The sequence below is a fragment of the Loxodonta africana genome, chromosome 10, assembly GCF_030014295.1.
Source record: "Loxodonta africana isolate mLoxAfr1 chromosome 10, mLoxAfr1.hap2, whole genome shotgun sequence".
Taxonomy (NCBI): domain Eukaryota; kingdom Metazoa; phylum Chordata; class Mammalia; order Proboscidea; family Elephantidae; genus Loxodonta; species Loxodonta africana.
The window spans coordinates 112,353,274-112,376,588 of NC_087351.1; the positions used below are offsets into that span (position 1 = coordinate 112,353,274).

Here is a 23,315-nt window from a genome sequence, read left to right on the forward strand (position 1 = left end):
TCTGTCTAGAGGGCATTTACTGGCCAGCTCCCCCGTGTGGGAATCAGGACCGCAGACAGCTCCTGGGCACCCTGGGCTCTGCTTCCTGTCTCCGTGTACCCTACGGTCCTGTCTCAGGTTCTCCACACATTCTGAGCTCCACGCTTATTCGGCAATAATTTATTCATTTCCCTGTGTTAAAATTTAATCAAAGACACAGAAGAATGCATAACAGAGCTTCTGATCAGCCCAAGATGACCTGTGTTACCACAGTGGGTTAAAACATTCTCCGCCAAGAGCACAGGCAATTGACATTTTGTTCAGGCATGCTGTCTGGCTGGGGGAAATGTACAGTCTCGGCTCAGCTTTCAGCCAAACTGAGAACACCTCACGGTTGCCAGCTACTACGAAGCAGTGGAGGACAGGACCCTGTTGTAAGCATCGTCTGAGAAATCCCAGATGGCAAGTAGCATTTATGGAACACCTACTATGTGACACACACCTGTGTGCCAGATGCTTTACCCATGGCCTCACTGAATCCTCCTGATTGCCTTGGGAAGTCAGGGTTATACCCCACTGTACAGATGAGGAAACTGAGGCTCAGAGAGGTGACATGCCCCACCCACAGAGCCAAGGTCATGACAATCTGTTCCCGACATCCGCGCCTGACCCCCCCCCCCACCCTGTAGCATGCAGCACGAGGCACAGGGTAGCTGCTCAATTAGTGCTGGCTGGATTTGAATCGAATCTGAGTATCCCCACAGAAAACCGCCAAGTTGGAGGCTGTAGATTTTTAAATTATGGATACAGAACACGACGGAAAGGGAGAAAAAGCAGAGACAATTACATATGTATCTACACTGCTGATCCTCTCAAGTGAAAACTGGTTTTCCTCGCTTGATAATGAAGCCAAGAATTACAGTTCGATTTTAACAACACGGTTAGCCCCAAGACTGGGATGCTGAGGAGCCCCAGGGCCCCCATGCCACAGCGACATGGGCCAGCACCTCCTCCTGCGTCCCCATCCTCAGGAGGCAATGGGGTCATGGGCAGAGGCTCAGTCTTCCTCTGGACAAGAGCAATGGAGGCTGTGGGGCTTACTTGCATGGGCCAGAGTCCAAACTGTGGGGCCCCAAAACACCAGGCCTTGCTCAGCCTGCCTCCGCCCCGCAGGGCAGTGAGAAGGGGAGCTGTCTGATGAGACAGCAGGTTCAATGGAGCAAAGGCGGCTTCATGGTGAACCAGCCTTGAACTGGGCCACAGGCACACCCTATGCCCAGCATGCCTCTCTCTGTCCACCTCCCTGCCCCTGTGCCCACCCCCACCCCATGCCCAAGGCCAACCTTAGCACCCCCGGCCCTGGAGGAAGGAGGCTGAAGAGAATGAGCTCCTGCCTCAGGCCACGACACTGAGGCAGCCAGCACCTGGCGGAAGAGGAGAGGAGGGCAGGGTTCCTCCAGGCCCAAGTGGGCCCTGAACCACCCCTCTGGAAGGGAGCATGGGAGAGCCCCCCACCGTGTGCCTCCTCCTGTGTTCATACCCCACAGGCACATGCATTGTCCCACCAGATTGGGTGTGGGAGCCTCCCATGTGTCATGCCCCTTCTCCTCCTTGGTGGACAAGGGGACTCAAAGGGCCCTGCCTGGAGGACCATGCCGCCCTGCTGCCTGGGTGGGGCCTGAGCAGGCAAAGCTCACTCTGCAGAGCAGCCCAGCTCTGCAGTTCTGGCCTGGGCCCCAGGACTCCCAGAGGAGGATGAGAGCACTGGACTTGGAGCCAGGGCAGGCCTCCGGTGCCAGCCCTGCCACACCTGCTGGAGGGGCTCTGGGTGTTCACGCCCCATCTGTGACTCTGAACTGGGATGAGTTTTCCTGCCGCTCCTGCCCGTGGTAACTGAGAGGGCCACACTGGTAGCGGCATGGCTGCATCCTGCAAACAACAGGCCCCTTTGGCTTCGTGACTATTGTGAAAAGTCCAGCAGCTTACAAACTGGAGGTTCTGGACACGGCATACGGATGAGCAACCCCTGACTGACAGAGCTCTGGGGCGTGTGCCCAGGACTCCTCCTGAGAGGAAAAGGCACCTGCTCTGAGAAGCCTCTCCAGGCCCTCCAGATCACCCACTCCTCCTCTGGTGGGGATCCCACTCCCCAGTGCTGGTACCCTCCATTGGCATCATGGGGGCCCCTCTGTCTACCACCAACTGTACATGTCCAATCATTCTGCCATGCCTGACTCCAAATACTGAGTTCTGTATACAGCAGACACTCAATAAATATATGGATACTGAGGTACTTGGCTAGCCTGACTAACAAGATCTGAGTGAACTGTAACCAGAACACACAAACTTCATATCCACGGCCCAGGATGGGGCACTGGGAGGAAGTGGGGCTCCCTGCTTGTCTGCCCGGGCGCCCAGCCCCACTTCCTTCCTGCCTCCTCCCCAGCCATCCCACCCTTTCCTACCCCACAGCCCATCTCTCTGCATCAGCTCCTTCCTCCCTGGATGGAGGTGAGCATTCTTAAGCTTCATCTGTGCTAAAAACAAGCACACCAACAAGCATACCCCATTCCTCAGGGTCAATGGTAAAGAATCCCTTCTGGGAAGGAGGCAGGCAGGGGTATAGAGAACTTAGAAACCATGCACACTCTTTGAGCAAGTCCACCTTAGCGTTGTAATAAAGCAAACGGGATTTTTTATAAATACCCAATATCATAAATATTACAAATATGAGTAAATACATTATGGTATACTCAGTAATTATTAAAAATTATTTCATCCAGAACTTTTTAACAAAATGGGAAACGCTAATGATATTAAGTTGGGGGAAAATTATATAAAAATGTAAAATATAAATGCTTAAAAATTCTGGAAGGAGGAGTACCCACTGTCAGTGATAGTTATCACTGGGCTGAAATTTAGTGGGTTATTATCCTCTTCACATTTTCCTATTTTCCAAGCCTCCCACAAAGCACATATTTTACGTTTATAATACAAATAAATGTCTAGAGAACAAGCTCCTGGCCCAGCTCCCCCAAGCTTGCCTTCTACTCTCAAACAGTGGTCTGCACATGTACCCCTAGTTTTCCAACTGCCTTTTACACCCCTACCGTTGCATGCTGCTTGCCCTCCAAGGCCACAGAGTGGACCCCACAGCCTTCCCAAGTGACTCGCAGCCTGGTCAGCAGTGGGCAGGCCCCTCCAGCCCACCCCTCTTACAGCCACAGACAAGGCTCCCAGGACAGCCCTCCCGGCTGGCCAAGGTCTCTGGCTGCTCCTTTGCAAACTCCTCTTCACCATCTTCTTTAGAAAAAAAATGTCTCTATTGTTTGATTCATCAGAGTTAATACCTGCTCGTGGCAGGGAAGTCAAACAGCACCAAAAGGTGGACATGCTTGAATTGGTGTTTCCAAAAGATCACAGTCACTGAAGCAGGGCAGATGGAAGAGGATGAGCAGTGAGCCAGACCCACATACCCAGGAAAGAGGCCATGGGGATGGAGAAAGCATGGACTTTAGAACAAAAACAGGACCCAAAGTCATCAGGCAGGGGCCCAGCCTGAGGGGAAGGGGCAAGGGTGCCTTGGTTCACGTTAGAAAAAGACCTCATCAGAGGCCATCCATGCCAGGGGCAAGGCTTCAGCCCCACCCATGCCCTAGGCTGGGTGCCCATGTGCAGTGCGCAACCTGTGCAGCCTCATGTGCTGGTCCCCACAGAGGAAACCACAGGTACTGGAGTGGCGGGGGAGGGAAACCCCAAAGCTGCTGCTAAGGTTTCTGACTTGAGGAGGTGGCTGGGTGGGCGCTGGTGCCAACAGCCCGGCAAGAGGTGTTTCTGTAGCTTCTCTGAATCCTGTAAACTAGGAAGATGCTCTGCACGTAGCAGGTGCTCGGAAAGTGCTCAATGAATAAATGAGTGGGGCGAGCCAGACATCCAGACCTTTCAAAAAAAAAATTTTTTTTAAGCCAAAGACTATAATTAAAAACTGAGAAATTGCTAGCTGTAAAAGGGGCACACAGAGGGGTGAGGAGAGACATCCACCCCTCATTTCCTCTCTGAATGCGGAGTAACGAGTGGACCACTCAGCACAGCCTAATTACAGGATTCGGCATGCCATCCCCTCATCACTGCCTGTCACCTCTCCGAGCTCACAGGCCAGATCTGCTAACGAGCGTCAAGTGGTCCTCCTCAGGGTGGTGAGAAGTGGCTACAGCTGCCAGGAAGGCTGCCCACGACAGGGTGCAGGCAATAGCACCTGCTTGAGATGCAGAGCTATCACCAACAGGGTGATCTATAATGGGGGAGCTGTTTGTTGTGGCACAAATTTAAGTTGCCCAAACTTTCCTGAAGTCATAAAGACTTTTCAGAGTTACACTGTAGGCTGATGGTGGTTGGGGTGATTATTTATTCCAGAAACATTCACTGAGTCACCAGCCAGGCCACCACGTCCCCAGCCCTCGCAGGGCTCACAGCTTGTATGGGGACAGACAGGCCACCAAGCAGCTACAATAGATAATACAGGCTGAGTCAGGCTACGGGGGATGTGGGCATGAATACAGACTGGCTCAGGGGAGGGCTCACAGAAAGGAGCCATCAGTGGAGACCAGCAGGCCAGGTGGCATGTAGTTAGGCAAAGGGGAAATTCAAGGCAAAGGGAAAAATATGTTCAAAGGCCTGGGGCCAAGTTGGAGTGAGCCCACTATAGCCTCCGATTATAACTAAACCAGTTACGACTAAAACAGTGGATGGAACACAAAACACAACTACCTGGGGGCTCTAAAAGTAAACGAAAGCAGGTGAAGTGGGGAGAAGCCTCCAAGTACAGATGTGGAGAAGGAACTGTACAGAGGTGAACTCCTGTTTTCCTTTTGTTTTTTTCTTATCTTCTCTGATAGCTTTGATCTGAGGGCAGGCCTCCAGTGGAACTGTGGTGACAGATTCAACATGCATGAGGCAAAAACTGATAGGACTGAAAGGAGAAATACAAATCCACAATTATAGTTGGAGACTTCAACCTTCCCTTTCTCAATAATTGAGAGAACAAGAAGACAAAAAAATCAGCAAGGACAGATACAGAATTCCGGGACAACACTAACAACCAAGTTGAACAAACTGACACACATAGAATTCGCCACCCAGCAACATTAGATTACACGTTCTTTCCAAGTGCACATGGAACATTCACCAAAACAGACCACATTCTGGGCCGTGAAGCAAATCTTAACAAATTTAAAAGAGCTGAAATATATAAAATGTTTTCTGATCATAAAAGAATTAAACTAGAAATAAATAACAGAAAAATATCTGGAAAATCCCCACATATCTGAAAATTAAACAACATACTTCTAAGTAACATACAGGTCAAAGAGGAAGTCAAAAGACATTTTAGAACATATTTTGAATTTAATGAAAATTAAAATACAACATATCAAAATGTATGGAGTACAACTAAAGCAGCGCTTAAAGGGCAATAGATAGCATTAAAGTGAAATGACTTAATTTACCACCTGTAGAAACTAGGAGGGAAAAAAAAAAGAACAAATTAAGCCCAAAGCAAGCAGAAGAAAAGAAACTAAAAAAAAAGAGCAAAACTGAAAACAGAAAAACAACAGAGAAAATCACTGAAATCTCTAGCCACATTGACTTAGGAAAAAAAAAAAGGAAAGAAGACACAAATACCAATATCCAGAATGAAAAACGAGACATCACTACAGACCCTAAAGATATCAAAATAGTAAGAGAATATTACAAACAAGTTTCTGCTCATAAATTTTACAACTTAGAGGAAATTAACATATAATAAGTTCCAGGTTACAAACATAGTGATCCTATAGGACGAAGTAGAACTGTCCCATACGGTTTCTAAGGAGCAGCTGGTGGATTCGGACTGCTGACCTTTTGGTTAGCAGCCAAGCTTTAACTACTGCGCCACCAGGTCTCCTCAGACAACTCCTGCTTGCCCTTTAATGTTAAGTAAATTTGCCCTCACTTCGTAAAGATTGAACCAACCCTCACTCACAACAAATTCTTCATCACAACCACCTTCTCTTGCTGTGCGTGCAGATTTCACATCATTGAAAAGGCTTTGAGCCTTTTCCTGCACTGAAGTAAGGCTAAGTGAGAACCATACGCACCTGTTCTGACTTATGGACAAATTCTTAAAGGCACACTCAGGAATGGCTCTCATTTGTAACCTGGGGACTGCCTTTTTCTTTGAGCAACACAGACTACCAAAGCTCGCTTGTGAAGAAGTACACAATCTGAATAGTCCTACATCAACCCTCCAGGAGAACCGCAATGAGAGACTACATCACACCCACTAGGATGGCTACAATCAAAAAGACAGATAATAACAAGTGTTGGTGAGGACTTAGAAAAATTGGAACCCTCATGCACTGCTAGTGGGAATGTATAATGGTACAGCAACTTTGGAAAACAGTCTGGCAGTTCTTTAAAAAGTTGATCATAGAGTTACCATGTGACCCAGCAACTCTGCTCCTAGGTATATACACAAGAGAAATGAAAACATACATCTACATAAAAACTTGCACACAAATGTTCAATGCTGCATTATTCATAAGAGCCAAAAAGTGGCAACAACCCAAATGTCCATCAATGGATGAACAGATAAAATGTGGTATATCCCTATGAGGGGCTATTATTCAGTCATAAAAAGAAATGAAGTACTCATAGATACTACAACGTGGGTGGCTCTTGAAAACATTATGTAAGTGAAAGAAGCCAAACACAAACAACCACAGATTGTGCAAGTCCATTTACTTGAAATGTCCAGAAGAGACAAACCCATAGAGGCATAAAGTAGAATAGTGGTAACCTAGAGCTGGCGGGTACGGGGAGATTGGAGGGTGACAATGAAAGGGCACAGGGTTTCTTTTTGGGGTGATTAAAATGTTCTGGAATTAGACGGTGGGGATAGCCATACAGCTCTGCTGACACACTAAAAACCACTGAACTGTACACTTTAAACAGGCAAACTGTATGGTATGTGAATTATATCTCAATTCAACTGTTACTAGAACGAAGAACGAGCTTCGTGGATCAAGTAGATACATGAGACTATGTTGGCATCTCCTGTCTGGAGGGGAGATGAGAGGGTAGAGGGGGTCAGAAGCTGGCCAAATGGACACGAAAAGAGAGAGTGGAGGGAAGGAGTGTGCTGTCTCATTAGGGGGAGAGCAATTAGGAGTAAATAGCAAAGTGTATATAAATTTTTGTATGAGAGACTGACTTGATTTGTAAACTTTCACTTAAAGCACAATAATAATAATAAAAAAGACCATAAAAAAGCTGTTACCAGAAAAACACTTAATAATGATTTACTTTAAAATATTTTAAGACAAAAATAACTACGGCATCAAACCCATGATATCCTAGATAGTATTAGTTATTGTGAGGCTAAAATATGTTTTCAAATAAAAAAAAATTGTCAATCAATTTCAATAAAAATGTTAAAAAAGAAAACCTAGACAGAAGTGTTCAGTGTAGCATATAGCTTACTTTAGTAGCAAAATGTATTATAAAAGATTCATAAATTAGAACTATATGAATATGGTATTTATATCATTACTGGTCCAAATATTGTATTTAATCATTATAGGTCCAAAGAGCCTTCCTTATATTTTCTGATACACTCTGCTGCATTCCAAGTGTAAAGTCATCAAATGGGGCACTAGTGAAATTCTTGGGACATGGCCCTCTTGAGTGTTGTGAGGCACCTGTTCTCAGGCTCATGTGTCAGGTTTTAAAAGAAGTCTTCAAACCCAGCCCCCAAAAAGGTAGAGTAGGGTGAAACTGAAGAACAGGGTTAGGCTGGGCTGGCAGGCCTGGAAGGTTTGGAATTCCTTCTTGCCTGCCTCTGCCCAAAATTCTGGACATCCCAGCAGACACCCAGGGGCTCCCCCGCCTCCTGTGAAGGTAGCTAATGAGGCTGATAAATCCATCAAACATCAGAAGAAATGCTTGTTTACAGTGATGGGCTTCCACACTCCCTGTGAGCTGGTGCCTTGAGGGCAAGGATGTGCCTAATAGGATTTTCTCACCCCATGCCCTGGCACAGTGCCTGGTGTGTGACAAGGGCTTGTAACCATTTGTGACACCGATAAATGAAATGTGCCCCCTTTCTGCAATAAGGAGAGGGGGGATTTGGAATAAGGTCCAAGCCCCTGCATGCCCCTGAGGTGAGCTGAACCCTTCCTAGACTATAGAGCGAGGCAGAAAGGCCGCGTCACGGGGCGTTGAGGTTGTGTCTCCCCCGCCACAGGGCTGAGGGGCCATCTGAGTGCAGAGCTGCCCCATGCAGGCTTCTCCAAGAGCAGAACACACTGAGACTCTGAAGAGAGGGCTTAAAGGGCCTGGGAGTCGAGCCACAGGGTTCAAGGTCTTACTCCCCATGACCAACAAGCTGACTGCTCACTGTATGGGTTTGCACCTGTGCGGGCCTCAGTTGGCTTGCCTGTAGAATGGGCTGGCAGCAGCACTTAGCACCCCGCTCAGGCCTGCTGTGAGGGTGGACAAGCTGGAATGAGTATAAATGTAATGCCCAGCAGGTAACCTAGCATCAGGACAGGCTGCTTGAAGGGACTACAGACCACCCAGGACTCTGCACTGCACCCCCATTTGGCAGATGGGGATGATGGAGTCTGGAACAGACAAGGGGCAGCCACAAGCCACGCAGCGGGCAGTGGCAGTGCTCTTCTCCACACCAGCTGTCCAGGCCCCGTGCCCCACAGCTCGTCCTCCCTCAGCCTCCTGCTTCCATCTGCATAAAAAGTTTGATTGAGGCAAAACTTAGTTAGAATTGCAGAAAGTACACAGAGGCCAAATAAAAAGGCTTTTTAATATAAAATGGATGAAAGAGACAAATGGAGAGTAATCAAAACCTCATTAGGGCAAATAAGCAAACCGCCTGCAACACCATGAAAACGGATGACACTTTGAACCAAGTAGGACAAGCCACCAAGCCTTCCAGACAGCCACCACCATGGAATGCAAATTCCAGGTGGGCCCTTACTCACCCGGAGAAACCTACAAACCACTTGGGATTCTCACCATGCACCCAGACCTGGCTCCCAGGACCTGGTCCCCAGCTCTGGCTAGACATTGGCATCACCTGGAGTTTCCAAAAAGCCAGAGTCTCGGGGTGGGGGCCGGGCGACAGGCTGTTGTACGCTCCCTAGGCAGTTCAGATCCTGCACAGGTACATCAGCCCCGTCGACCTCACACCCCCAGCTCTTACTGTTCCCCTCCTTTACCCTTCACAATGCCAGCAGCGGGGACAGATGAGCAAATTAATGAGTTGTGGCTCTACCAGCTAGGTTAATTACTCAAGGTTTTTTAAACTGGTCTGGTTAAGGCCATTAGTCATTCATGCGAATTTCTTTCCGAGGGCCTACTATGTGCTCACGAAGCCCTGGTGGCGCAGTAGTTAAGCACTGGGCTGCAAACCACAAGGTTGGTGGTTCAAACCCACCAGCCGCTCCGAGGGATAAAGATGTGGCAGTCTGCTTCCGTAATGACTTATAGCCTTGGAAACCCTATGGGGCAGTTCTACTGGGTCCTATAGGGTCGCTATGAGGTGGAATCAACTCGATAGTGATGGGTTTTTCTTTTTTTTTTAACGGTACTACTACGTGCTCAGTACTATGCTGGGCGCTGGGAACGGGGCAGTAACTAGGCACAGCCCTCCCAGGGGGCCTAACACATACAAGTGAAGGGCTGTGATAACGGCTGAACGCAGGCCCTTCTGATGTCACCTGCACTTCAGGATAATGCCTGCACAGGGTCTGGGACAAAGGGCTGGAGGAGTTCAGAAACCGACTCAAGATATGGATATCAAAAGGCCCCTTTACAAACATAAAAAACAAAAAAGTAGAACAAGCATGAAATATTGATGATGCGTGTTAAACCAGCACCAGGGTGTGTGGAGCAAAAGGGAGCGGGCCTATCAGAGGCCATTTCCTGACGACAATCCCAGAGCAGGGGAGTCAGTGTGTTAGAGGACAAGCGGGGCCTGGGGAGCAGATGTAGCAAAGCCAGGGGCACCTGTGCCTCGTCTTCTGGGGGAGAGTAAGAGCAACATATCAGAAGGAATCACTCAGCCCCACCTGCTGCGTGCCGGCCCTGCCTGCAGAAAAGGCAGAGGAACGGGGCCACCAGAACCCAAGCTCGCCAGCTCTGGCAGCCACGTGTTCTAGGTCTTCCAAAGCTGCTCCACTGCCAGTACTTGGATCCAGCCTCAACTGAGAGGAAATTTGCTGAGGTTGGGATTCCATAATTTAGTTTTGCAAAAGGGTGATTTGCTAAGCGTGCGGTATGATTTCATTTTTAACCCTCTTTAAAGTTCTTTTCACAGATTCGATTCATGATGCAAGGGGGGAAATTTTCTCCTTTTATGTATCCTAACTTGATTAAGAAGCCCTGGTGGCACAATGGTTAAAGTGCTCAGCTGCTAGCCAAAAGGTCGGTGGTTCGAACCTGCTAGCTACTCTGCAGGAGTTAAGGCCTGGTGATCTCCTCCTGTAAAGATTACAGCCTGGGAAACTCTATGGGGCAGTTCTACCCTGTCCTGTAGGGTCGCTGTGAGTCAGAATTGACTCAAGAGCAACAGCTTTTTCTTTTTTTTTAATGTTTGATTCGAAGTACACTGTCATGTTAAAGCGAGTCTTAAGGTAACTACCCTGGAGTATTTGCAGCAGTGCTGGTGGGCCCCAGAGGGCTGGTCTTATACTTCTCTGAAAGTCTACAGCTTCCACTGAGACTGGGCACTGGGCTGGGCTTGCAATGCTGGGCATGCGCGAGGCCAGAAACACCGTCATCTACGTCACTCTGGGGACCACGTCAAGAGCTGTGGCATCCACCACCCCACACCTCGCCTGGCGCCTGGTCTCCCGAGTCCTCTTGCCTCTGTCCACACTTCTGGAACAGCCAGTTGCAGCTGAACTGCAGCTCAGCTGTGATCTACGGCCCTGGAGGTCCACGCCACTGAAGCTATGAGCAGGAGGTGCTCCCGCAAGTACGCCTGTCAGCTTGTTCCTGGTCACTCCCAGCACCTGCTCTGGGCCAGGTCCTGTGGGAGATGGTGGGGCACAGAAATGGTACAAGGTGCATGAGGCGGCTGTGAATAAACACCTGCTGGGTGAAGGAATTCACAGTCAAGTAAAGAGTATGTCAGGAGCTATTATGGGAGACTACAAGTGGTGGAGGCCAGTTGGGGACAAAGGCCCAGGAGCTCACATGAGGAAACAAGGGACCTCCAAGTTCAGAGGCCCTTTAGGACCCAGCTTCTCAAAGTGGGGTGCACAAACCATTTGCATCGGCATCTGCTGGGAGCTTGTTAGAAGTGCAGGCTCTTATTACCCACCTACCCCCAGACTTGCTGAAACAGAACCTGCACCCTAACAAGACCCTGAGTGCTTTTCTGTGCATGTGTGGGTTTGAGAAGCCCTGCTTTGGTAATGGCCTTGTCCAGCCCCTTTATTATGCCAGTGGGGAAACTGTGGCTGAGAGGCTTTTGCCTAAGGGGTTTGCTAAGTTGGCTCCAGCAGAGCAAGGGACAGAGAAGGATAGAGCCCAGGCCGCCTGCAGCTCAGACAGAGGCACAGGAGGCCCACCAGAACTTCTGCAGAGTGGGCCCACAGTGACATGGGGTCAGGACCACAGATGGCCTGGTTCCAGATCACACCCCATGTTCAAGCAGACTGCTGGGAAGGAAGAAAAACTCCAGCCAGCTCCAGCCAGCTCCAAGCAGGCCTGCTCGGCTAGCTCAGGAGCACATACCCTCTGACCTGCTAGAGGTGAAGTCGGGCCCTTGCAGTGATGGGGGTACCATCAATTCCAAGGCAGAGGGTGGCCAGGAAAAGAAGAAAGGGGAGCCAGTCAGCCCATTTGCTGTAATGAACTAGGCTAGGCTGAAGAAATCCAGGATCCCAACATTTATCATTTGGCATCTTAAGGAATCACAAAATTGCATGACTGGCAAGTAACTCGAAAGGTACCCACTCCCAGTATCCATCAGATCCTCTTCTCTAGGCCCACTGCAAGGTTCTGGCCACTGCTTTCATCCCCCAGCAGTGAGTGGGTCATCCATTCTGCCTCAGCTCTGCTGTCAGAAACTCATCCCTTACCTTAAAACTGCTTACTCATTCTGACCCAGCCACCAGAGTTCTGGACTCAATCCTTAAGGAAAATAAGTCCCCAGTAAGGAAAAGCCTAGCTGTACAAAGATGTTTCTTACAGAGTAATTTACAATGGACTAGACCTTGATAGTTTGTTTGAAGATTATAATGAGGGAAGACAACTACTTCTACCTGCCTGACTGAAGAACAGGCCCCACCATCTGGAGTTCCTGGGTGGGGCAAACAATTAAGCACCCAACTACTAGCCGAAAGGTTGGCAATTCGAACCCACCCAAAGGCACCTTGGAAGACAGGCCTGGCAATCTGCTTCTAAAAGGTCACGGCCTCAAAACCCTATGGAGCAGTTCCACTCTGCACACATGGGGTCTCCCTGAGTCGAAATCAACTCAACAGCAACTGACAACAGCAAGCTCACAGTTCCCACAGGGGGCACCCAACAGAGTAAGGCGCCCACCTTATCAGCCACATCAGGAGGCTCAGTCCCAGCGACCAACAGGGCGACAGGCATCACAGCCAGACCTGTCTATACCACAGGTCAGCGGGGAGTAAACATGTTTGGCTTTCTGGGCACACGGTCTCTGATGCAACCACGCAGCTCTACCGTTGTAGCGAGAAAGCAGCCATAGACGATACATAAATGAAGGAGTGTGGCTGGGTTCCAATAACACTTTATTTACAAAAACAGATGGCAGGCCGGATTTGGCCTTGGGCTTTAGTTTGCTGATCTCTAATCTATGCCTTCACATCTATTGATTTCAGATGGCAAAAAAATCTGAAATACCCCAACTGTCGCACATGGAGAAATGACTTAATAAGTTAAAGCATCCATTTATCTGATTCACTCAACGTACAGATATTGATTGAGTAGCTGCTATGCCTGGCACTTTTGCTGGGTACTGGGGGCAAGGCAGGGAGGCACGAGGAGTCAAAGGAATGCTCCTAAAAACCTTTAGGAGAGTGCACTGACAAGGAAAACCCTTATAAGGGTTTATACAAACTTGTGCATAAAAATAAGATCCTAGCAATGTTTTCTTTTTTAAAAAGCTACAGTCCAACAATATCCCCTGAAGTCTTCTTAAAACCAAACAATTAGTGAAAAATGTCTGCCTTGAGCATTTTGCTCTTTTTAAGATCTATGTGGGATCAAGTTGACAACAGCAACTTGAAAGATCAGATGGGAACCTTAGGGGACAGTGAGTTTATATTAATGGGGGGAACCACTCAGAAAAGGAGGGTGAGAACGGTTGCACAACTCGAAGAACTCAATCAACATCACTGAATTGTACATGTAGGAACTGTTGAGTTGGTGTTTCATCACCCATATTCTCAACAACGACAAAATAAATAAAATTTTTTTAAAATACAGGGGAAAGAACAGTAAAGGGAAAATACCAAAATGTTACTAAAGTTTTGCCTTTGGCTGGCTGGACTACCCTTTCTCTCTATTTCCCTATATTTTCCAAATTTTTCATAATGGTGACATATTACTTTCATCACAAATAACCCCTTCCCATTTTATTTAAAAGGGGGGCACTGTCTTGAGTTTAAGCTCAGGTCTGTGCCCCTTATGTGTCCATCAACTATTGCCCCTGAAAGCAGTCAGAAAGAGCCAGGCTGCTCACCCCCAGCTGAGCATACACACCCTCGGCAGGGCTGGAGGTCAGCACCACGGACAGAGCCCAGTGCCTGGCCTGAGCTCAGCATTCCTAAGGGTACAGCCAAGTAATCACAAGGGAAAGAGGCTGGGGGTCCCCTGACCGCAGGGGGCTCAGCCTTCCTCTCTGGTCATCCTGCCAAGTCCACAGGGGACACTTGGACAACGTCTGTCAAAGGCAAAGTAATTGAAGCAGGAAAGGGCATTGTCTCCCGAGGCTGGCTGATGGCAACGGAACAAGCCCTGTGACCCGGCGGGGGAGGAGAGGCCGTCAGATTGTTGGTGAAATGAAAGTAAAAACAAATATTGTACAGATCCCTTCCCGCATATGATTAGCTTGGGAGAGACTCACAAACATGCCAATACCAGTCACAGCAACATCTGCTTCTAATTGCTTCTCCCCCCGCGCTTCCTGAGCTCGTTAGCTGGCGTCTGCCCTAGGAGAAAATCCAATATTTTTAACAAACCCTGAAATCAGATGGCGTCCTTGGTGAGTAATCTCTTACGTGTTTGGTCTTTGAGGCTAATAACAGTAAGCGCACCTTTCAGGGACGCAGCCTCAGGAAGGCTGGTAATCAGATGGACCCTCTCCAAACAGATGAGTCAGAGGTACCCACTCCTGTAGCACTTACGCATATTCTCATCCGCTTACCATACGCTTACCCCTCAGATAAAAGTTCTAACGCTCTTTGAAAATCCCACTGTATCCACTTCCTTAAGGGTAACTTTTCTCTCTTTTCCCAATATTTTTGTAAAAAGAATTTCTTTGTAAAAGAAAAGCATGTGATTCTTTTAAAGAGCACCTCCATCTGTGCTTGAATTTTCCTACCTGGGAAGAACTTGAAGCAAGATCTTATCTATGGACAAAGCTTCCTGTTGTCTATAAAGGAAAAAAAGACCAAAAAAAAAAAAAGAAAACCAAACCAGTTGCCTTCAGTTGACTCTGACTTATGGCAACCTTATGTGTGTCAGGGTATACCTATGCTCTGTAGGGTTTTCGATGGCTGCTTTTTCAGAAGTAGGTCACCTGGCCTTTCTTCTGAGGCACCTTGGGTGGACTCGACCTCCAAGATTTTGATTAGCAGTCAAGCACATTAACCATTTGCACTACCTAGGGACTCCCTTTAAAGAAAAGGGTCTCCGTTTTAGGTTCTCCTACAAAACCAGCAGCCCCTTTCAACAACCAGATGGGAAGGCACCTTCCACAAGACCAGGCCAAGGTGTGGATGCGAGCCTTGACTCTAAGCCTCGGAGGTTTCCAGACCTGTTGTAAGGCAGCACGCCCCAGGGGTGGGATGCTGGCCATAAAGACACGCCATGCTGAGGCCGTGAGGCCCTGGGCACAGGCTGGCCTCCCAGATGGTGGAGGACACGCTCTGACACTCTCACCTTCTTTCAAGGTCAAAGTCATGCAAGTTTTACATGAACTACCCCATAGAATTCAAGAGGATGTGTGCCTCCTTCAGACCAAGGCAGCACTTCTCAGATCTTGAAGATCAGTTGTCCTAGAGTTGTTGGGCTCCCTCACACTCAGGCCCGTGGCTCCTCCCCTGGCTATCCTCACTGGCATCTCCACCCCTCCATCTCTTCCACCGCCACCAGGCCAAGGGCTCATTCCCCCTTTCTGAGTCCCTCCTCAGCCCAAATCCCAGCAGTCCCTGCACAAAAACCTGCCAGGGCTCCTACTGCTAATCCAAACCAAGACGCACAGTATTCAAAGCCTCTCTGTCCAGACCTGCTCACTGCCTGGACCCCATACCTGCCCAAATGCAGCGCATCGCCAGTCCCCAGGACGTCTCTTACTCCCACCTCCCATGCCTGCATGCTCCACATGGCCGCCTTCCTCCTTCACTCACTCATCCATTCAGCAAAGGCTTACTGAGTGCCTACTGTGTGCCAGGCACTGGTCAGGTCTAGAAGTCAGCAGCAAACAAAACCAACATAAATCCCTGCCCTCAGAGAGCTTATATTCAAGTGCACAAAGACAGAAAAGTAAATAAACAAGTAAAGCCCACAGTATGCCAGGTGGTGATAAAGCTATAAGGAGAAATAAGGCCGCACAGGGGACTGTTAAATGCCAGGGGGGTCCATAGGGTGGTCAGGGAAGGCCTCAATGGAACAGTGACATTTGAGCAGAGCCCCGAAAAGGAAGGGAGCAAGTCTCCACAGAGGAAACTAGAGAAAGAACCTTCTAGGCAGAAGGAGCCACAAGTGCAAAGGCCCTGAGGCAGCAGTGTGCTGGTGTATTCAAGGACAGGGAAGGGGGCTAGCAGGCTGGGGGAAGTCTACGCAGGCCTTGTGAGCCATTGTAGGGCCACTGGCTTTGCTGTGGGTGAGATGGGAGCCTGGAGGGCTCTGAGCAGAGAAGTGACACATTTGACCACGTTAAATAGACCACTCTGGCTGCTCGGATGAAAACAGAAAAGGGGAGAGGGGAATACCAGACGGGAAGCAGCTACATTTATCGCAGTGACAGACAATGGTGGCTGAGACCAGAGGACAGCAGCGGAGACAGGGAGAAGTGGCCGCACCCCGAAGGTGGAGCAATAGGCATCCCTGGTGGATTGGATGTGGGGGAAGAACAGAAATGGGACAACTCTGACTTTTTGGCCTGAACAACTAGAAGGATGGAGTCGAAATTTATTGAGTTGGTAAAGGCAGTGGGAGCAGCAGGTTGAGGCAGAAGGTGGGGTGGAAATCACTTCATGTGAATGATCATGACCAGACATTAAGCCTCAAGGGAAACACGTCTCTGCTAAGAAGACTGCCCCTCACCCAGCTGAAAGTACCACCCCTCTGAATGCCCGTTCACTTCCACACACACGCACACAACCACCCCACGAACCCACCCACTAAGACTTCCCCTCACCCAGCTGAAAGTACTTACCCCTCTGAACACGCGCTCGCCTCCACACGCACACCACAAACTCACACACACACATGCACACAGACATACACAACACAAACTCACACATGCACACACATGCACATACATACACACACAACACAAGCTCACACACGCACATACACACACACAATACAAGCTCACACATGCATGCACACACACACAACACACACACATGCACGTTCAGATGCACAACACAAATACACGCACACGTGCACACCACACACACAGCACTTCCCTGTACCAGGCTTGTCTGTATCCTCTCATTATTCCCTTGACTAACCCCAGGCTGACTCATTTTGTACCATCTGGCAGCAGCTACACACAGTAGGTTCAATAAATATTTTTAGTAACATGCTGTGCAGAATTGCACCTGTGATGTTTTAATAGTCTAACAATTCAAGAATGTTCCTTCGAAAGAGCTAACAACTACACATAGGACTGATTAAGTACGAAGTGATAATTATTCCATCTCAAGGGTCTGTATATAGACGCTGCCTGCCCCACCCTTCAGACTGCCCAGGGCTCTCCTGTGGATGCAGGGGGGTGTGCTTACCTTGCCAGTCCTTACGTCCCAAGCTTTGATTCCGGAACTGAAGCCTCCACAGACAAAAAGGTTGTGGTCTTTTGGATGAAATTTCAAGGCAGTGATTCTAAAGTCACTCTGACCACGAAATAGCTGGGTCCCTACAACAGAAAAAGAGAAGAGAAGCTTAGAAAACATTTAGACCACAAAAGAAATATCTTAAAACTAAGATGTCATCGGGTATGGAGACCATGGGCAAACACAGCCCACCAGGCCCTAGTGTGCCCCAGTGAAAACTTTCTGGAAGCCCAAAATTGGCAGCAGTGATATTCACCCTCATTCCCTGGCCGACCCCCACATCCCCGCCACCTTGGCTAACTGCATTCTCCCCAAGGCTAAGCTAGGCGGAGCCAAGAAAATGCCATCTTGTAGGGGTTCTGCAGGCATTACCTGTATTAGCTCATTTAAGCCACACTACAACTCTAAACCCACCTTACAGTTGAAGAAGCAAGGCTCAGAGAGATTAAGAAACATCTCTAAGGCGGCACAGTTAATACAGCAGATTATTTATCTGGCAGTCTAAAAACAAAAACCAAGATTATTCCAAAGTGATTTCTTTTTAGGATCAGCTATCTTACAATCACGCTGCGATAAGAACCAATGGGTGACTTGCTACAGAGCATGGCAGGTGGTTGCACAGGACACAGGGGGCAGTGACGGGGTGTAATAGCACAGCAGCCGGCTCTGGAATGGACAGGGTGGTGTGGACCATCAGGGTCTCACTGGTTCTCCAGGACTCGGGATGGTTCTTGTCCTTTACACGTCTATCCTAAAACTATTGCAAGGTGCTTGTGGGCATTGTGCAAATGTTTGTGCGTATACATATATATATGTGGTGAGAAAGGCCTTTTTATCACTGTGGTCTTTTGGAGGGAGGTAAGCTACCTAAACTTTAGAGATACCGATAGTTCAGGGAGGATCAGACTCAAGTGTGAGTCTCCTGCCCTGAGCACAGACCATGGGGGCCGTGGCTCCCACGCACCCCCCACCACCCAGTGCTACCTCTGGTCCGGAATTTTGGACCCGTTCATTCTGGTTCAAACCCCTGCTAAGAATTTGGATTTCTAACAAGTCCCCCCCTGAGAATTTGTATTTCCTCCCTAGATATACTGAATCAGGATCTACATTTTAACAAGATCCCCAGGTGATTCTTACATACAACTTCCTGGGAACTTGTTAGAAATGCAAATTCTCAGCCAGGAACTTGTTAGAAATGTGAATTCTCAGCAGGGGTTCGAGCTGGAACAAATGGTGTGAAGCCCTGCTCTGGCCCCAGAGCACTGAGTGTGATTCTGATCTGCTGAAACGTAACCCCACTGAGCAGCACGGTGAAACCAGCCTGGCCCCAGGAGGCCCTCTGGACACGTGTTCACCAGGCCAGCCAGCCAGCCACACAGCACTCACACACCAGACATGGCGCCTCCTGACCCGTGCCCACCAGAACCGTGCCAGAGGAGACATCAACAGACTCCCACAGATATCTGGATTCCCTCTGGCCCAAGTCTGGTTCCAGGTTCATTTTATGCATTGACCCACTGGCAGAGCTGACAAAGATCCCTCCCAGGGATACATGGACACCAATGGAAGATGTTCACCACTGTTGACGCATGAGATGTCTTCCACTTCCATCAACCAAGGATGCAAAAAATCTTGAGGAATTTTGCTAGTAAAGTTCCATTTCCCCTGACATCAAATAGTGGCTCTGCAACTGATCAGAAGGTATTGCATTTTCATATTTTTAACACATTGGTTCAAAAGCCACAGAAATCTTCACTTAAAAGACTTCAACAGGCTAGAAAAACACTGTTCCCAGGTTAACCAATTGTTGCGGGTCGATACTGACTCATGATGACCCCAAGTGTGTCAAGGTAGACCTGTGCTCCATAGGGTTTTCAGTGGCTGGATTTTTAGAAGTGGATTGCCAGGCCTTTCTTCTGAGGTGCCTCTGAGTGGGCTCGACCCTCCAACCTTCTGTTTAGCAGCCAAGTGCTTAACTATCTGTGCCACCCAAGGACTCCATTCCCAGGTTAAGGGTACAGATATTAGAGTTTTTAATAGGTGACCCACCCACATCATTTTTGGCAACAAAAATCACTTAACGATGGAAACAATGAAAAACATCTGTTTTCAAAATGATCTTTCCAAAGGTCATTACCAAGGCTTTTAGAATGCAGTTTGATTTGCTGTGGACTTGACGGTAATAAAAACCTCCCACTAGGTTTTCTCTTTGCGACCTTGCTAGCAGTCAACCAGCTGGGAACATTTTATACCCTTCGTTATTTCATTTCCATTGCCTAGATCAGCACCAATAGAAATATCATTTAAGCCACATATTAGTTTCTCTAAGCTTTATTGTTTATACTCAATAAAACAGAATTTATATATTTTCTTGTGCTAAGGATAAAAAAAAAAATCTATCCATAATTGAAATTCCTTGAAGAGCAGCTACTCTCTGGTTCTTTGCTAAAACATCAGCCTTAGCTTGATGAGATGACTGTCTGTAGATTTTTTTTTAGTATCCTCTAGGGACCTACAACTGACAGATACTTGTCATCAGGGAACATTTTGGGAACACCTGAGTTTTTGGAAATGAAGACTCTGTACCTCTTGAAGTCCAACAAGCCTTTAACTATTTTGCTACAAGATACAGTACATGTAACACAAGCTCTTCATAGTCATCTTCCATTAAAAAAAAACCTGTTGCTGTCGAGTCGATTCCGACTCATAGCGACCCTATAGCAGAGAGTAGAACTGCCCCTTAGGGCTTCCAAGGAGCAGCTGGTGGATTCGAACTGCCGACCTTTTGGTTAGCAGCCATAGCTCTTAACCACTACGCCACCATATTCATCCTATTTCATGCCAGGTGTTGTCCAGAGCAACCACTTCAGGTCACGTAATCCAGAATGGGGAAGGGACGTGCACAACAACCTACCTGCCCAGCCGAGGAGAGTGGTTCAGTCAAATACAAGCCTTTGCCTAATGGGATGGTAAAAAGCCATTTGAAAGCAGGACCACACACACTGCTTGTGGCAATAAGGGTAACGCTGTGATACCTGTTTCTTTAATTACGAGAGTATGAAATAGGAGCTGACGCGGTCAAAGGCTGGGAAAAGGCTCACCAAACGAAACGAAATGAGTGGTTCTAAGGGTAGTAGGAAACCCTGGTGGCGCAGTGGTTAAAAGGAACAGCTGCTAGCCAAAAGGTCGGCAGTTCGAATCCACCAGCCGCTCCTTGGAAACTCTACGGGGCAGTTCTACTCTGTCCTCTAGGGTCGCTATGAGTCGGAATCGACTTGACGGCAGTGGGTTTAAGGGTAGTAAGGCAACTTTTTAAATCATACCAGCATTTTCGTTATAATATTGTTTTACTAACACAAGCTGTGTTTTAGTCATCAGGGAAATGAGCAGAATTAGGAGGGAGTTGTTCCTCCCCTCCCCCGCTTCCCAATTAGTGCCACAAGACAAGCAACACATTCAGACAAAGCACAGCTTCTGGGTGAAGTCGTCTAATTGGAAATCTGGTATTCCTCAAGCTTACTTTTATTTGTCTTTCCTGAAACTCATCTGGAACCCAAGTTCCTTCTCTCCTTTTAAGCTAGACAGTTGGTGATATGGTAAACTGGCCATGAAATACGTGCCTAGTTAGCAAACCACGAACCTCCCAGCCCCCAACCAAGGAAAACTGAGCAGAGTGGCCACACTGCCTCACTCTCAACATGGCATGCTTACCTCAAAGACTCAGAAGCAGAGCCTGCTGGAGGCACCCAGGAATGGGCATGGTACCTGCGGCCACAGGCCTCTGATACTTGCTTTAGCTAAGCACCTGAGGAGTTATCTGAAGCCTGAGGGTGAGGGTCACCATCACTTCCCCTCAACACAAAAGGAAAGCACAGCTGCTGTGGCCCCCCATCACTGAGAAGGATGGGTGAGCCAGGGATCTGTCCCCATGATGGTGACCACTGAGCCTTCTGCTGAGAACTTTTCAGTGGTCAACTTCTTGCTTACTTGGAACTCCAAAGGGAAGGACACACTCTGTCTGCCTGGAGAAGGTCACGCCCTTGTTGCCTGGACCACGGCACATAACCATACGCTTAGGTTCAGAAACAGCAGTCTATTAGCTATATGTTTTCTTCAGGAAGTGTAGTAAGACACTGTGCCAACAATGACAGTAAGAGATGAGAGGAAAAATGAAAACTGAGCTGCTAGAAGACAGTGATTAAACTTTTTCTTCTTAAAAAAAAAGAAAGATGCGTGTCTGAATATGTTGTTCTTCCTCATCACCCTAAAGAGATGGAGAATCCACATCTTTGAAACACTAAAATCCTCCATTTAGAAGACAAGTCATAGTTCATATTGTTCTCCTGCTTTTACTTACAGTAACTAGTCCTTTACTAGTTTTCTTTGTTACAAGGGTCCGAAGCAAAAAGATTTTTTAAATATTTCATAGGCTTCCAGGTACTTAATGAAAAACACAAACAGGAAAATTCCACTGGGTGAGGACGTCTAGAGCTAGACTTCGGCTCAGTAATCAGGATCATAACCACCACTGTCTGGTATGATGCTCAAAGCAGAAGGTGGTACAGCAGAGGGGTTAAGTGCCACACAGACCAAGTCCCCACCCCAGCTCCACCATTTCCAGCACAGGGACCTTGGGCAGGTCCTCCAGTTCTGTGTCTCAGGTCCTCATGAATGCAGCTAAATGCACCGTCATACATAAGGCATTCTACAGAGCAGGCAAGCAGCAATCAACAAAAGGATGCTATTACACACTGAAAAATAAAGCCCCAAATTATTAAATTCAGCCTTGGTTCAATTAAAAGCGAAAACCGGGGGATGCAAGTTTTAACAGCAGGAACCTTGAGAGATGAATGATTTGGGAGCTTTTGTCATGAGGCTTTGAGAATACATGGCACTAGGCTGGCCTTTACGTTGCGTTAAGTAGATACGGACAAAGGCCAGAAAACATTGATCAGTAACCCATCTTGAGCACGAACATTAGCCACGTCGGAGGCGAAGGTCCTTTCTTGTCAGGCTTGTTCGTATTCAGTGCCTTTTCACAAACAGAGTAGCTTGTTTATCAGACACTCCTGGGCGAGGCTACTTTAAACACAATGGTTAGCTGTTATATAATCTTTAGCCTTGAAGACTAGCATACTTGTTTACCTGTTTGTTATAGAAAATTCTATTTACTCGCTGTATGTGTACTATAGGATATTGAGTTTTGAAATATTTAATCCACTAACCCTGACTTTATTGATATTGTTATAATGAACTCAAGCAGTATAAGAACTGTTCGGATCCTCGTGGAGTTAGGAAAAATCACCTCTTTACCAACTTGAATCAATAAGGATACAAATAAAAAATAAATTGACGTTAAGGCAAACATTTTTTAAAGCACCATGCGAAATCTCGATTAGTTCTCTGGGCATTATTGTGGCTATCAATGCCTCATATCCCCAATGACTTATGAAAAGGCAGCTGGTAACACAGACAGATAGCTGCTCGGAGCTGCCTCCTCATCTTTTCTTTATCCATAGAGACGAGACATGGAACTGCCCTGTGGTGATCACGACATGGCCAGGGCAACACCGCTGTCCACCATCACGCCTTGGGCCCTACTGGCATAGAGGGCTCCAGATCCCTGTGGGCGCCCCTTCTGCTCTGCACTGCAGGCACCCAGCCCAGTTACAGGTACAGAATATACACTCAATAGAGGTCAGATGAACCCCGGTATAGGTCCCCAAGAAAGAGAAGGAAGCTCATTCCCCCTCTCCGGGGTGCTCAGAGGATGCCTTTGACACATAACTTGCAGTCCAGGGGATGGGGGATGACATTGTCAGGGCCTGTCACTGCCAGGCCTGTCTGGAGCTTGCACATGTCACCCACAGCCCCCTGAAGCACGTGATGAACCCACTTCACAGCTGGGGAGATGGAAGCTGGGCGAGGTGAGGAGACTTCCCCAGGGTCACACAAGTAGGGTAGAGGGTTGACTGATCCCAGGGCCCAGCTCTCTGCACCCCAACTCACCTGCTCACG

The 23,315-nt window shown here is 48.0% G+C and overlaps 1 protein-coding gene and 1 non-coding gene across 5 annotated transcripts in view; one reads left to right on the forward strand and one right to left on the reverse strand.

The window, feature by feature from the left end:
* WDR25 (WD repeat domain 25) overlaps nt 1-23,315 on the reverse strand; it is a 173,937-nt gene that overhangs the window by 23,699 nt on the left and 126,923 nt on the right. For all 4 annotated transcript variants that reach the window (XM_064292976.1, XM_064292977.1, XM_064292978.1 and 1 more), the window contains exon 4: nt 17,250-17,380. In XM_064292976.1, the coding sequence (XP_064149046.1) occupies nt 17,250-17,380 (131 nt within the window). The remainder of the gene's footprint in view (nt 1-17,249; nt 17,381-23,315) is intronic.
* On the forward strand, nt 19,425-19,544 carry LOC111750225 (small nucleolar RNA SNORA32). The gene has a single exon (XR_002785378.1). It is a non-coding gene; the product is annotated as a small nucleolar RNA SNORA32 (small nucleolar RNA).